This window comes from Pimephales promelas, chromosome 6, assembly GCF_988280905.1.
Source record: "Pimephales promelas chromosome 6, fPimPro1.hap1.1, whole genome shotgun sequence".
NCBI classification, from domain to species: Eukaryota; Metazoa; Chordata; class Actinopteri; order Cypriniformes; family Leuciscidae; genus Pimephales; species Pimephales promelas.
In genome coordinates this window covers 37,827,253-37,842,528 of record NC_142774.1, presented here as the reverse complement: position 1 = coordinate 37,842,528, position 15,276 = coordinate 37,827,253, and the positions used below count along the sequence as shown (strand labels likewise).

Here is a 15,276-nt window from a genome sequence, read left to right as displayed (position 1 = left end):
TACTTGACATATTAATGAATTTTCCATTCGCAATCTGAAATTAATTTTTTTTTTTTTTTTTTTTTTAAACGCTTTAACGAGGAATCATAAACGGCGGCTGCGATTGGTCCATTAGCAACAGCGGTGTTTCGTCGTGATAGAAAACACTGATATCAGGAACGACAGCGTTTGAATACAATTTCACACAAAAATATTCACTGTACCTGACATATTAGAAACCATAAATATGTTTGACCCAGAGCCAACGGCTCTGGTTTGACCCAACTTCCGTCCAATAAAAGTCCCGCCCCAGTCAGAACTCACACTAACTGCAGTTTACGCTCCTCTATGCTATTTCTACACAGCTGAGCGCATTGACTTGCGTAACTGTGATTCTGAATCCGTTGCAACGTAACTTATCTGTAGAGAGAGGGCGCCTCCACGACGCCTTTCCTCGGCCTTTCTGTGTTTTCAGTCCTTTTAAATGAACGTTGGAGGGCCAAAATGGATTTTGGCGATTTATTTGATGAGCGGACGTTCAAATTTTCCGACTTTCAAGAGTTTACGGTTAGTATCTTGGATGTTTTTGTTCCGGTTGCGCAGCTTTGGCGGGTGATCGAGACACTCACGCGAGACTGACTGATACAAGAACTTCTGTATTTGATAATGTCTTTCTTCATTTAAGGCCTAAAGTATTAGACTGACAGAAAATGATTAACGTTACTCGTAAATACAGCAAGTGTCTCATTTTTTAACTTTTTGCTGTAACGTTCATATTATGCTGACTTAGTTCGAGGCTTCATCATAGGCCCAATGTTTAGGTGTGAAGAAACACGAATACCAGCACTTCTGTTATTGCTTTAACGTTACGATGTTAAGTAGTCATAATATACCTCTTTTAATATTACTATGAAGACAGCTATCTGACATTAGCATGTTTTGTGTTCTGTTCTGATCAGTTCCTGCCAAAACATGAGCATTGGTCAGAGAGAGTAAGGAAACGACTGTATTATGGTATTGATTCTGACAGCCCGTTGGATGCTTTATCTTGTCCCATGACAGGTGAGTAAAACTAGTGCACACTACAGTAGTCAACATTTGAAGTGGATCAAAAAATGTCATCAAAGTTGTCCTAAGACATGAATAATATGTATAATTGAACATGTATAATTTTCATGAAAGGTTTTGATCCACTTCAATGTTAAGTTTGTACAACTAATGTAATGTCATTTAAGTTGTCTTCCTCACCTAACTGCTTGTTTTGTCTCCTGTGTTTACGTGGAATATTCCTTGAAACACTTTGAAGTTACGTAATACTTTAATAATTTAAGTTAAATAATTTTAGATTTTTTTTTACATTTTTACAATTATGTGCATGGTTATGTTTAAATATTTAAGTGATTTAAATTAACAGTAAGATAATTATTATTTGAATAATTAAGTATATATTTATTATGACTTATTTATTCTCCTATTTACAATTCTAAGAGTCTTTAACAAGTTATTTATTTATATTAAATAATTAATTTAGTTTACAAGTCTAAAATTGCACACAGGGGAACATTTTACTCATATTTGTACTTTGTCTTTGCATGAAATTGATTGGGGTCAAGCAAAGTTTGTATATCATACATTGCATTCCTAGATTTTTCCAAGTTTGGGTTGATAGTTTTGAACATACATATTCTATACATATGATGGTTATTGCTAGATTGAGTATACACTTCACTCATAGTTGTATTTATTTCTAGATATTGCGGTGGAACTGCTCCAGAAATCTGCCCCAAGTCCCATAAGGAAACTTCACAAGAAATATGCTGCACATGTGGCCAGGTAGGATTGCCTTATTATTTCTTTGACTTCAAAATGTAATCTCGTCACAATACATACTGTTGTATATATTAAATATTTACTGGATCAATATCAAACTCTTTTTTGTTACAGGGAAGCATGTATATCACCTTGCGCTATGATGTTGGCCTTGATATACATTGAAAGACTGCGACACAGAAACCCTGAATACCTGCAACAGATCTCATCCTCAGACCTCTTTTTGATATCCATGGTATTCACATCCATGCTTTATTTTTTTTGGTTCGCTATTCTGGTCAATTTCAATGATGCTGTTGTTGGTGATAATCATATTTCTCTGAATTTCCAGATGGTTGCCAGTAAATATTTGTATGATGAAGGAGAAGATGAGGAGGTTTTCAACGATGAATGGGGTACTGCGGCCAAACTGGATGTTCATACTGTCAACACTCTAGAGATGAACTTCCTCAATGCGATCGTAAGCGTGACCTTCCAAAGAACTACAGCCATTTAAAGTAGTTGGGCTTGTTTTGTCCTTTTATTTTGCGTATGAATTTTTAAGGCTAATACTAGACTAAGTTTCATTGCTGGTTGTGATTTTTCTATTGAAATTGATTTGAAACAAGATCTTTCACATTTACAGGACTGGAACCTCTTCACTGAGCCCAGTGACTTCTTTAAAGTCCTCAGTAAGGTGGAAACCAGGTTGGTTAACACGCACTTGCTGTGTTATACATCTAATATGATCCTTATACGCTTTGAGTGAACAACCCTACTGACCTCAGCATTTTTGTTCTTTTAAAAAGATCACAGAACATGTTGAAACTGCGCAGTGGCTCCCTTGGGCTTAATGCGGCTGCCCTTTTTAGTCTAATCTGTTTGTCAGAGTGCTTTGAAGTAGCAGTACATTTAAGTTCTGAGTCATGTGCTAATTTTGTTGTTCCAATGTAAAAAGATCAAGTATTTTAATGTGCTCTGTCCCTGCAGCATTGCGGAGCGGCAAGGTATGAAGCGAGGCTGGTTCACCTACACGGATCTCTGCGTCCTGTTGGAGCAAACCAATTGGAGGGAAGCCCTATCAGCCATCTACCAGCACTTTACCAAGGTGAACAATCCTAGCTAAACCCGTATGGGCTCATAAATACACCAAAAAAGTAGCACATATAATATGTGCACTTTATTCCTAAAGCATTATGCTATTTGCTAAAAACCTTCCCCATATTTGCACTCAAATCTTTTGGCTGTTTTGACATCAGTGATATTTCACATTGGGTCAAGAGAGAAGATTTTGAGCAAATTTTGAGCAGCTTACATGTTGGTCTGTTCCTCACACTAAAGCAATTGTATGGCTTAAGAAAAAATATTTGTAATCGTCTTTAACTAGAGGTTGCACAATTTGAGGAGAAAAAAAATACAATTATTAATTTCCGCATAAAATAAATGTTTACTGTGCATGTTTTGGGACAAACATTTTGATTTATATATTGATTTAACTATAAAACAAGAAGATATATAATATCACAATTTTTACAACTAATTTTTTAAACAAAATAAATATTACCACTGTAATATTTCACTGTAAAACAAAATTAGTATTTAAGAAGAAATATATTATACTTAAAAATAAAATTACAATACCAATATATATGGCTGTAATTTCTTCGATTTCAAACGTTACACCGTGTCTTAAAAAACACGCGACGCGATAAAATTCCAGCGACAGAAAGTGTGTCTGTCCACACTAGACATTGACTAAATATACTCATTTACTAATTTTGTTATGAAGTACAATTGTATGTTTGCATAGAATTAAATTGAACGCTATATTATATCCTTTCAAAATCTGAGGTAAATTATCTGTTATCGCTTGTGGCACAGTGAGTTATTTTTAACTAAAATAAATAATGTGTACTCATAACCAGTGTAATATCTCTGTGTGGGCGGATCTGTTAGCCGCGACGTCGCAGAAATAGGAACCGTTTCTAAATTAGAAACCTCGTGTGTCGCCATCGCGTCTGGTTATTAACATGGAAAAGATAGCTTTTATCGCGTGTAGCTATACTGTGCAGCCCTTTCTTTAATCCGTTATTGTGTTCTTTGTCTTCCTTCAGATTACCTGTATGTTGGGTCTCCTGTACTTGACTAGCGTAGCCGGTCTCATCGCTTCTTCCGCTGTCATCCACCAGCTCAGCCGTCTTCCCAATACCAGCCACACTTACTTGGACCCGATTAAGCACACGTCCATTCAGACACCAGCTGTCCTTCCTGAGCTCATGCTGGACATGCCATGGCCAACATCAGACCTCAGTTGCTGTGTCCTGACTAACGACAGCATGAAGCCGCGGCCCACCGTCGTGCCAGAGCAGCAGGTTCCTACCTCTTCATCCTATCAGGACATGGTGCTCTGCCTCTGGGGCTCCATCCTCTCTACTCTTTCCTACTCAAACCCCTCGTTGGACATCCAGCCACAAAATGACTGTTTGGTATCTGAAGTGATCTGTCACGGTCACACGGGCGGTTTCCCCCAATTCGCAAAGGCTCGCAATGGCTCCACGACTCATTCCTCACCGTGGTATGCCCGTCTCTCTGCACATTGGCTTGGGTTAGGTCAGTTTAGCATAGGCCTGATGTTTCCAGACCCACATGTTAGCTCAATGTCACCATTTCAAAGACACCCATGTTGCCCAGAGGCTACTTTGCCATTTGGGAAATTGCCATCTCTTCTAATGCCCGGTTAGATGAGTCCTATGGCAAAATAAAGCCAGCTAAGTTTACATACGCAGTCAACTCCCTTGGTTTTCCTTGTTGTACATGAACCAGTGATGTAGGTTGGTTATAACTGGGTTGTGGTGGGATAGTATGTTGGAGAGAGGGTAGTGGGGAGGTTTATTACAGAAGTGGCAAATGCTGATCGACAGTGAATTTTGAAGTGTGTTATGCAGTGGACGCTAATGCAGTACGAATGAACAGGCTTTCTTTTCTTTTCCGGCGGACGGGTCTTTTCTTTTTCTTTTCTTTTGCTGTTACATGAAACCTCCAAAGCACCCAAACTAAAACAATGGTAAGCAGTTACATAAATTAACAAAAGGGTCTGCTCTTATGCTGGAAGTGTGTGCTCATGTTTTGAATAGTTTGGCTGAGGAAGGCTGTATTGTTAAGAAGTTTCTTCCTGTGAAAGCCTTTATTTTAAAGTTGGGAAATTGTTCGAATTTAAGCCTGGTTTTGTTCACTTGGTTTCAGAGAGAACGGGTAAAAGAAACAAAAGCAAAAAGGGATCAGTTTTGCAATGTCAGTTATACAACTTAGTTTAAGATAGATCTAAGATTTCTAATGTTCAAATAGTTGATACACACCATTCACAAAGCATTCATCATAGAATGCAACCGTTTTGTAAAAATCCTCGACATTTTGATATCCTAAATTAATAACATATTGGAAATGCTGAACGGGCTTATTCAATGGATTTATTTGGGTTCATTGCTTGACTTTAAGTTGAATTTGGCTTTATTTTTATGTTCTTTTAAATATAATAAAGTAAATTATATATTATTAGGGCTTGGGCATAAAAATGCACCATTTAACACCTGATCTCTTACATATCCACCATAATTTGTTCTTGACAAATATTTTCATGCACTATTTTCATGACTTATATTTTCTGTCCCATTTTGTACATTTTGTATAGAAATTATAAAAGAACATATAGCTGCAACAATGGAAGTAATAAAAACATCTTAATCTCAATCTTGCTTTGTATGTCTTTTTATTATTGTTATTTATTTTTGTGGTACCCTATGCAATTGAAAACGTTTTAACTATGTCAAATTCAGTCCCCACAACAGATAAATCTAAATCCAATTTTTTATATAATTTTTGAGAATAAATTTTGCTTTGTATATCGGACAATTTTTCTTATCGGCTGATGATAACATTAAAGCTGAACATATCGGCCGATATCGTGCATCCCTATCACAGGATCAAAAGGTATTTTATATTTTATGTAAATTATATTAAAACCCCGTTAAATGACTAAATATTTTCAGCAATATCAAATACATTTCAAAGTTGGCTTTTGGCAGGTGTGACATTTCATTTTGGACCCTTCACGAAGCAATGGGTGGTCGCGCGCATATCTCACAGGCCACGCGCTATATTTGGAATAACGTGCGCGCTCTAGTCTCTTAGTCCTACATGCCAGCTCTCATTTCGTGTTGTCTGTCAGTGTCAAAACAGACATATTTACGCCACATTTAACAGGTCTCCTACAGCAATATCCTAAAATAGATAATCTTATTTTCACCAGAGCGTCGTTGCTTTGTCTCTGTCCATCGGCCTTTCTGCGTTTAGCGTTTAGAGGCAGCGGTCCTAATATAGCTCTGGTGAAGCGGGATCAGTGGGCATGCGCAGGACGTGGAGATGTGCACACTGGAGCTCGACTGTGCACACGCACAAATGGACACTGACACGCAGGTAAGCGACAGCAGGTAATAAACCTTCTCTTCAGGGTGTAAATCAGGGTCTGATGCATTATGTAAAATAAATCTTGAGAGAATGAAAAATGAAAAAGTCAGCTGAGCTCAACGTAAGCATCATGTGTTTACAAGTGGCGACATGGTGGTAATACCCTAATTTTACGTTATTTACAAAAAACACCATGGTGCTACTGTGTATTACTTTTGTGTGTGTGTGTAAAACCAGAAGTCTAGAAGTCTAATGACGCATACATTTTAATCTATGGTAGCCTGGAAATACTGTATCAAAGTCCCATAATTCTACCATCTGATCTAATACACCAATTACTTTTTGTAAGGGATGTAGCATAGCAATACCGTTTTTGACATGTAATGAAAGCTACTGTTTTGATTAAACAATGCACATAAAACAGTTATGATATGCATTATTATTAGTGCACCTAATTACAATTGTTTCATTTAATTTCATAGCGCATAATTGTAGTCAACGTAATGATAATGTCAACATGTTTGTTTTTGGCAGGACATTTGCCGTGAGGACTATATAATGAACAGCACAGGTAGGGCAACGCACATTTCATAAATCATGTGAATTTGCATCCAGTACTTTAGGTGAGATGGTCCTCATTGCAGAACATGAAATCCACGGGGAGGAGTCCTATCTAGATCCAACTCCTTACATATACCTAAACCTACCCATCTCCACACCCTTATCCCTAACCTCAGCCCTAATCCTATCCAGCTCCACCCCCTGATCCCTAAACCTACCCAACTCCACCCCCTGATCCCTAACCCCACCCCTAAATCTACCCAGCTCCACCCCCTGGTGCTAAACCTACCCAGCTCCAACCCACTGATCCCTAAACCCACTCCTAATCCTATCCAGCTCCACCCTCTTATCCCTAAACCTACCTAACTCCACCGTCTGATCCCTAACCCCACCCCTAAACCTACCCAACTCCACCCCCTGATCCCTAACCCCACCCCTAAATCTACCCAACTCCACCCCCTGATCCCTAAACCCACCCCTATTCCTACCCAGCCCCACCCCCTTATCCCTAAACCTACCCAACTCCACCCCCTGATCCTAACCCCACCCCTAAACCTACCCAACCCCACCCCCTGGCCCTAAACCTACCCAGCTCCACCCCCTGATCCCTAAACCTACCCAGCTCCAACCCTGGTCCCTAAACCCACCCCTAAACCTACCCAGCTCCAACCCTGGTCCCTAAACCCACCCAGCTCCAACCCCCTGATCCCTAATCCTACCCAGCTCCACCCCCTTATCCCTAAACCTACCCAACTCCACCCTCTGATCCCTAAACCCACCCCTAAATCTACCCAGCTCCACCCCCTAATCCCTAAACCCACCCCTAAACCTACCCAGCTCCAACTCTACCCCCTGATCCTAACCCCACCCCTAAACCTACTCAACTCCACCCCCTTATCCCTAAACCCACCCCTAAACCTACCCAGCTCCACCCCCTGATCCCTAAACCTACCCAACTCCACCCCTCAGATCTGGATCCGACTCCGCCCCCTGGATCTCGTGTACTGCAATGAGATGCTACTGCTTTAGGTTCTTTGGCATTTTCAAAATGAAAAAGTGATTTGTTGTTTTCATGTCCTTCCAGACCCCGATCCGAATGCAGAAGCGTATATGACCTTCATGAAGAAACACTGTTGTTATGATGCGATTCCCACCAGCTGCAAACTGGTCGTGTTTGACACCACTCTGCCGGTTGGGATGCAGTACATTTCCTGGCTGTTATCGTTTAACATGATTTAAAATGTGATTCTCGTTGACATCAAATATTTGTTTCGAGGAGGTGAACACACATCTATTGTATCGACACAGGTCAAGAAGGCCTTCTTTGCTTTGGTTGCGAATGGCCTGAGAGCGGCCCCACTCTGGGACAACAAACTGCAGAGGTTTGTGGGTAAGACTGACCCCGCTGAGCCTGTGCATATTATTTTTATCTTCATGATTTTTTCTCTTTCGTAGTGTTTACTTCATTTCCTTGCCATTTTCTCAGGTATGCTGACAATCACAGATTTTATCAATATTCTTCATCGGTATTACAGGTCACCTATGGTGGGTCACCTCTTGTGTTGTCCTTCATGGTTTGAATCATATTGATTTCTGCATTGACTGTCCACATAATGCTGCATGATACAGATATTGTTTCTTTGTCTGTAGTATTCGACCACAATCTTTTTTCATACTAATGATTTCCTCAACTTGATATCTTGAGCTTTTGATTTGTAAATCAGTCACCTCTGATGTGGTAACAGTATAGTTACCAAAGAAAGTACTAGGGATGCACGATATATCGGCCACCATATCGGTATCGGCCGATGTATGTTCATTTTTGGTGTTATCGTTATCGGCCTGATAAGAAAAGTAGGCCGATATATTAAAGCTGATAAATAATGTATTATTTCCCTCAGCTGTGACTCTTCAGATGCGCACTGTTCAACATGATGGTTTGGAATTACTTAAAATATGATTGGACAAAAAAGGAAAATACAGTTTAATGCGGCACAAGTCTGCCATATAGTCCACATAAACAATATGATGTGACTGGGATATGGATTTTAATAGTTAGACTTTTGTTTTTGTAATCAGGCTCTCAAAAATGAAATAAAAATTTCGATTAAGATTTATCGGCCAATATATCGGTTATCGACTTTCAAGTATAAAGAATTATCGGTATCGGCAAAAATGTTAATATCGGTGAATCCCTAGAAAGTACTGGTAATATTAAAATAACTAGATGGGTTACGGTCTGGTATATGGATAGATTCAGGGTTATAACCCAGTTAAAGCTTTTCATCAGCTTTGACTAGATTTCCAGATATGGGTTGTCTTCTCAATAATACCCCTCACTTATTTAATAGTTATAAAGAGAAGTAATTTTTTTAATATGTTAAATATACGCTACTTTTTAAACATTTTGGGTCAGTTCTTTTGAAAGAAATTAATACTTTTATTCAGCATTAAAATAAAAAGCATTACATCGATCAAAAGTGACTGAAGACATCACAAACGGGAAATAGATTTCCTTTAAATTCTTTCAACTTATCTTGAAAACTGGAAAAAATTTATCACGGTTTCCACAAAAATAGTGTTTTCAACATTTTCATACATTATATTATAATGATTTCTGAAGGATCATGTGACACTGAAGATTGGAGTAATGAAGCTGCAAATTCAGCTTTAAAAAATTACATTTTGAAAATATTCAAATAAAAAAAACAATTTAAATTGTACAACATATTTCACGATATTACTATTTTACTGCATTTTTGTGAGCATAAGAGACTTAAAAAAAAACTTTTTATGTTTTTTTTAAAAAACATTAAAAAAAATCTTGACCCCAAACCTTTGGTTTTTATATTTATGTACTGTAACCTTTGATATTTACATATTATACATTTATTTTACATTGTTTTATATTACATATTTTACAGGTGCTTTCTTTCCCGTGTAGGTTCAGATCTATGAACTGGAGGAGCACAAGATTGAGACATGGAGAGGTGATTCATTTCAAAGTAAATAATCTGAACTACACGGATAATGTTGGGATGTTGCCTAGTACAGCTATAAGGACGGACATTACCAGTTTTATCTAGGTTTTTTTTTTTTCTGGTTTTGACTTACTAAAAGCATTTAATATGTAAAATGTGCTGAATCAAAAAAGACAGAAAATATGCTTTTGACAGGCACACTTAGATTAGTTGCCCACTTTTTCCTTTAGTGGAAGAGGAAAAGTGAAATCAAAATGGACTAATTTTTTTTCATTACTTCAGATGTTAGGATGACATATTTAGTATTGAAACATTATCAGGCGGGCTGTATCTCCACAGGGCTCGATATATCTCACGCAGCTGTCATTGACTGTCATTGTGTGATTATAGGGCAAATTTACTGCACAGTGTCACCTGAGATGGACGACTTGCATTTGATTTTTTCCAATGTTTTTCTCTTTCTCTTGTCATTCTGTAGACGTCTATCTGCAATATCACGATCAATATCTCATCAGTATCACGCCTGATGCGAGGTATTAAAAACACAGTTTGAGTTATGTAAGTGTGCCAGGGTTCCTGGTGCCATGTACGTTTGTTATACATAAGAATTGTAATTGTAACTTATATATATATATAAGATGCAAAATAGATATTCATGTATACACTACCATTCAAAATGTTGGGGTCTGTATGATTTATTTATGTTTTTAAGTGTTTTTAAGTGCATGTTTTAAATATTATATATACAATTTAAAATAAGTGTTTTCTATTTGAATATATTTAAATTCTTTCAACATAATTTCTCCAGTCTTCAGGGTCACATGACCCTTCAGAAATCATTCTAATAGGCTGATTTTCTGCTTAAGAAACATTTCTTGTTAATATCAATGTTAAAAACAGTGGTGCTGCTTTTTTTTTATATATAAAATATGTTTCTTAAAACAGCATTTTACTAACTTTCGATCAGTTTAAAGGGATAGTTCACTTTGAAATTAATTTTTGGTATGTTTTAGCTGACCTCAACAAGGGCATCCGAGATATAGGTGTCTTTGTTTCCGCAGTATTTTCAATTTTGATATTTTTAGGTCAAACCGTTCTTGTCTGTCAGTCATATAATGGAGGTCTATGGTCACCACCTCAAAGAGCATGCACAGAGAAGTCCAAATTAAACATGATTTAATGACTCGTAAATGTAAGTACACATTGATGGCCTAAGACAGGAAACGAGCAGTTTGTGTGAGAAAACAAACAGTATTTATATAGTTTTTACCTCTTGTAACCAGATTTCATGGACATGGCTGTGGTTACAAGAGGTAAAAACTATATAAATACTGTTCGTTTTCTCATACAAAACGCTCGTTTAGTTGTTTAATTACATTTACGAGTCATTAAATCATGTTTAATTTGGACTTCTCTGTGCATGCTCTTTGAGGTGGTGACCATAGACCTCCATTATATGACTGACAGACAAAAACAAAGACACCTACATCTTGGATGCCTTTGAGGAAAGATAAAACATACCAAAAATTAATTTTAAAGTGAACTATCCCTTTAATGCGTGACTGCTGATTCTGAATAAGCGTTATTTCGATAAAAAAATCTCCCTGACCCCATCCTTTGAACAGTAGTGCATCTATTTATAATATATATGCTATAATCTATATTTCTACATTTTTCTGCCCGTACGCAGCCTCTTTGATGCCGTCTACTCTTTACTGAAACACAAAATCCACAGGCTGCCGGTCATCGACCCCGAGTCTGGAAATGTCCTTCACATACTCACCCATAAGAGAATCCTCAAGTTCCTTCATTTATTTGTAAGACGAAAACAATCCAGTTCTTGGCTCCATTTGAAGACATCATATTACAGATCAACAGGTTTTTTTGTATAAATATGATTTTATTTTCATGTCTAGGAAGCCGCAGTGCCCAAGCCACGCTTTTTGAAAAAGCAAATTAGGGATGCAGGAATAGGAACTTTCACAGAAGTGGCCACAGTCTCACAGACGGCCACTGTGTACGATGCCCTTTCCGTGTTTGTTGAGCGACGCGTGTCCGCTCTCCCAGTGGTGGATGACAACGGTACACATAACTCAATGAACAACTCAGAAATGAATGTGTTTCAGGACAAAAAAAATGTACTTCCCTTCTGATTTGTTTTGCAGGCAAAGTGGTTGCCCTGTATTCCAGATTTGATGTGATTGTGAGAATCTCTTCTCCTTTTTTAATTTCAGATATTAAAAGCAGCACTGGGTTATTGAGAGAACTTGTGTGTTTCTGTTTCTTCTTACAGAATCTTGCGGCACAGAAAACCTACAATAACCTGAGCATGAGCATGCAGGAGGCAGTGCGGCGGAGACGCTGTTACGTGGAAGGAGTCATTAAATGTTATCCTGACGAGACTTTGGAAACTGTTATTGACAGAATAGTCAAGGCAGAGGTAAGGATGTGTCTTCGGTCTAATCTGAGGCTGCTCATTATTTCTGAGATGTTTGCTTCGGCTAAATGACTACAGTTGGAAATCAGCCTGTTGGCTAATACGGACATATTTATAGAAATGTCAATTAAAGGTACAATATGTAAGAATTCATACATCAAATTATGTATTGATCACAAATTGTTAAACGAATCACAATTCTCTCTCTGCTAGAGGGAGAGGATGATACTTTGATTAAAGATGACAAGGACATATGAATTTAAAAGAAAAGTAATGTGCACTGCAATATTTTATTAAATAAATAAGAGTTGTCAAATTTGATTTCATGGTGACTTTAACTTTAATTTTGTGTTTTAATTTTAGTTTGTGTGTGTGTTTTCTCTGAGATGTTGTATTTTGGCTCTGTCCAGGTCCATAGGCTGGTGCTTGTGGACAGAGATGACGTGGTTCGGGGAATAATCTCTCTCTCAGACCTGCTGCAGGCTATAGTCTTATCTCCAGCAGGTATTGATGCTCTGTTTTCCTAACCTGAGCGGATATGTTTTCTTCTGTTCCCTCATCTAACCAGCACTAGTATCCAGGTAGGCTTTACTCTGCCAACACATGCATTGCTACTGCATACAGTACTAGTCAAAAATTTGCACACACCTACTCATTCTTTTTTAGTATTTAGTACTAAAGGAAAGTCATCAAAACTATAAAATAAACATACATTGAATTATGTATTGATCAAAAAACATTGTTAAAACAAATTACAATTCGATTTTGTCTGAGGTGCATGTGCATCATGGGTTGTTTGACACACTATTGATGGGGTTCGACAATACAAATAATAATAAATTAATTTAAATAATAAAATTTATTCATAAATAATAATTGTTATTTTCTAAATAAATATATAACTATTATTATTATACAAATAATAATAAAATAGCAAATATAGTCTAATATTGTAATAATTATTATTATTATTTGAATAATAATAAAATACTGTAATATTGAAATAACAAACAATTAAGTTCTGAATAAATATATAATGACAATAACAATAATACTAATTATTATTTTTTATTTATTCATTTATTTTAGGCCTGTCAAACAATTAATCGCATCCAAAATAAAAGTTTGTGTTTACATAATAAATGTGGGTGGACTGTGTATAATTATTGTATATATATATAAATACACACACATGCCTGTATATTATTTAAGAAATATTTTCATGTATATACTGTATATAGATTTATGTATAATTTATATGATATGTAAATATAAATATTTGATATATAAATAATATTTTTTGTATTTATATATATAAAATAATTATACACAGTGCACCCACACATATTATGTAAACACAAACTTTTATGATGTGATTAATCGCGATTTATCATTTGACAGCCCTAATTTATTTACATTTTTGTTGTTAAATGGAATTTCGATCATATAGAAATTTAGACATATGCATAATTTATATTAGTCTACAAAACACATTTACAGGTGTGTTCAAATGTTTTACTAGTACTGGCAAATTACACCTCAGTATTATGTTTCTTTATTAATATACTCATTATTGTATATTACATCGTCTGATGATATCATGTTATGTCTTCTGTTATGTAAAGCTCCTCCTAAAACATTGGCTCCGATGCATTTTCTTCTACTTTTGTGTATTCACAACCAGCGAGCAATGAAAATAACTGTAAACGCCCATATGCAATACTAATTATAGAAAATTGCTGATGAATAGTGTACTCCCGCATGCGTCATGCATGTGTGTGACCTCTTTGTTGGCTGTGTGAGTATGTGACTGTTTGAGAAGAGAATACCCTGGTAGGTCAGAGTCGTGACCCCGTGTCCCTTTGTCATGGTCATTTAACACCAGAGCGTTTGGAAACAGTATAATGTCAACAAACAGGCCAATTACATCCCTGTGCTGATATTGTGGCTGTTCTACAGATTATTTGAAGGAAAACCATGCTATTATAACACTCAAAAAGCACGGTAATATTATTCTACTCTTTGTAAGTGTATTCTCTGTTTCAGATATCCAAAGAGGATAAAATATGAGCAAGCAAGAATGAAGAAAGAATCTCTTTTTTTACATCATACATTTACATTGTAAACTTTCATGGATTATGTAGAGTGTATAATATATTAAACAACATATTTCTCATTTAACTGAGAAATGGTTTATGATGAGTACTAGGGCTGTCAAACGATTAATCGTGATTAATCGCATCCAAAATAAAAGTTTTTGTTTACATAATATATGTGGGTGCACTGTGTATAATTATTTTATATATATATATATATATATATATATATATAAATACACACATGCTTGTATATATTTAAGAAATATTTTCATATATATATATAGATTTATATATAATTTATATTATATATAAATATTTTATATTTAAATAATATTTTTTTCTTAAATAATATGCATGTTTGTGTGTATATATACAAAATAATTATACGCAGTGCACCCACATATATTATGTAAACAAAAACTTTTATTTTGGATGCGATTAATCGTTTGACAGCCCTACTGACTAAGATAATTGTTGTGTGTATGATCGTGAGCACACAAGGCCTGGGATTTTGATCAAATTGATCTAGTTTGTCTTTTTGTGCTGTTATGAAATGTATAGTCAGATTATCATGTTGTTGTTGTTTTTTTAATAAACAATTCCTTGTGCTTTTTTTTTTGTCTGATTGCCCACTCCACAAATTAAAAGAAATATAAAATCTAAAACCCAAAAAAAGCATCTGTTGCAATACCACATAATACCATGGTATTCTTCGAGAACCATGTAAATATTATGGGAATTAATCCTTGAGGTTTTGCACATGTATCATAAATGTCATGGTACATGAATATGCTAGTTATTCCAGTACCATAATATTAGCACATGATTACTGTGGCATACTATTTAAAAAAAAGTAATCTGCAGTTCAGTAGTACAGTCATGGTATGAGACTGTAATAAAATGGTACTTTGATATTCTCTATGCCATAAATGTTTGCCATATATAC

At 36.1% G+C, this 15,276-nt stretch overlaps 2 protein-coding genes across 3 annotated transcripts; both read left to right on the top strand.

The window, feature by feature from the left end:
- The first annotated feature begins 364 nt into the window (after positions 1–364).
- Positions 365–4,664, top strand: cnppd1 (cyclin Pas1/PHO80 domain containing 1). The gene is made up of 8 exons (XM_039648362.2): positions 365–546; positions 939–1,041; positions 1,731–1,812; positions 1,924–2,044; positions 2,141–2,269; positions 2,435–2,496; positions 2,779–2,896; positions 3,903–4,664. The coding sequence occupies exons 1-8, from the start codon at positions 484–486 to the stop codon at positions 4,527–4,529; spliced, it is 1,305 nt and encodes a 434-aa protein (XP_039504296.1). The 5' UTR covers positions 365–483; the 3' UTR covers positions 4,530–4,664.
- A 1,285-nt stretch (positions 4,665–5,949) lies between these two features.
- prkag3a (protein kinase, AMP-activated, gamma 3a non-catalytic subunit) lies at positions 5,950–14,938 on the top strand. 2 transcript variants are annotated; one of them, XM_039648345.2, is made up of 12 exons: positions 5,950–6,261; positions 6,787–6,823; positions 7,898–8,004; positions 8,122–8,203; positions 8,300–8,358; positions 9,758–9,818; positions 10,273–10,327; positions 11,485–11,611; positions 11,711–11,876; positions 11,960–11,997; positions 12,088–12,234; positions 12,642–14,938. In XM_039648345.2, exons 1-12 carry the CDS (start codon positions 6,208–6,210, stop codon positions 12,756–12,758), a joined length of 1,050 nt encoding a protein of 349 aa, XP_039504279.2. In that variant the 5' UTR covers positions 5,950–6,207; the 3' UTR covers positions 12,759–14,938. The 2 variants fall into 2 exon arrangements, with proteins under 2 accessions (XP_039504279.2, XP_088988666.1); XM_089132540.1 differs by having other exon boundaries at positions 5,951–6,261; positions 9,758–9,803.
- Positions 14,939–15,276: the final 338 nt, after the last annotated feature.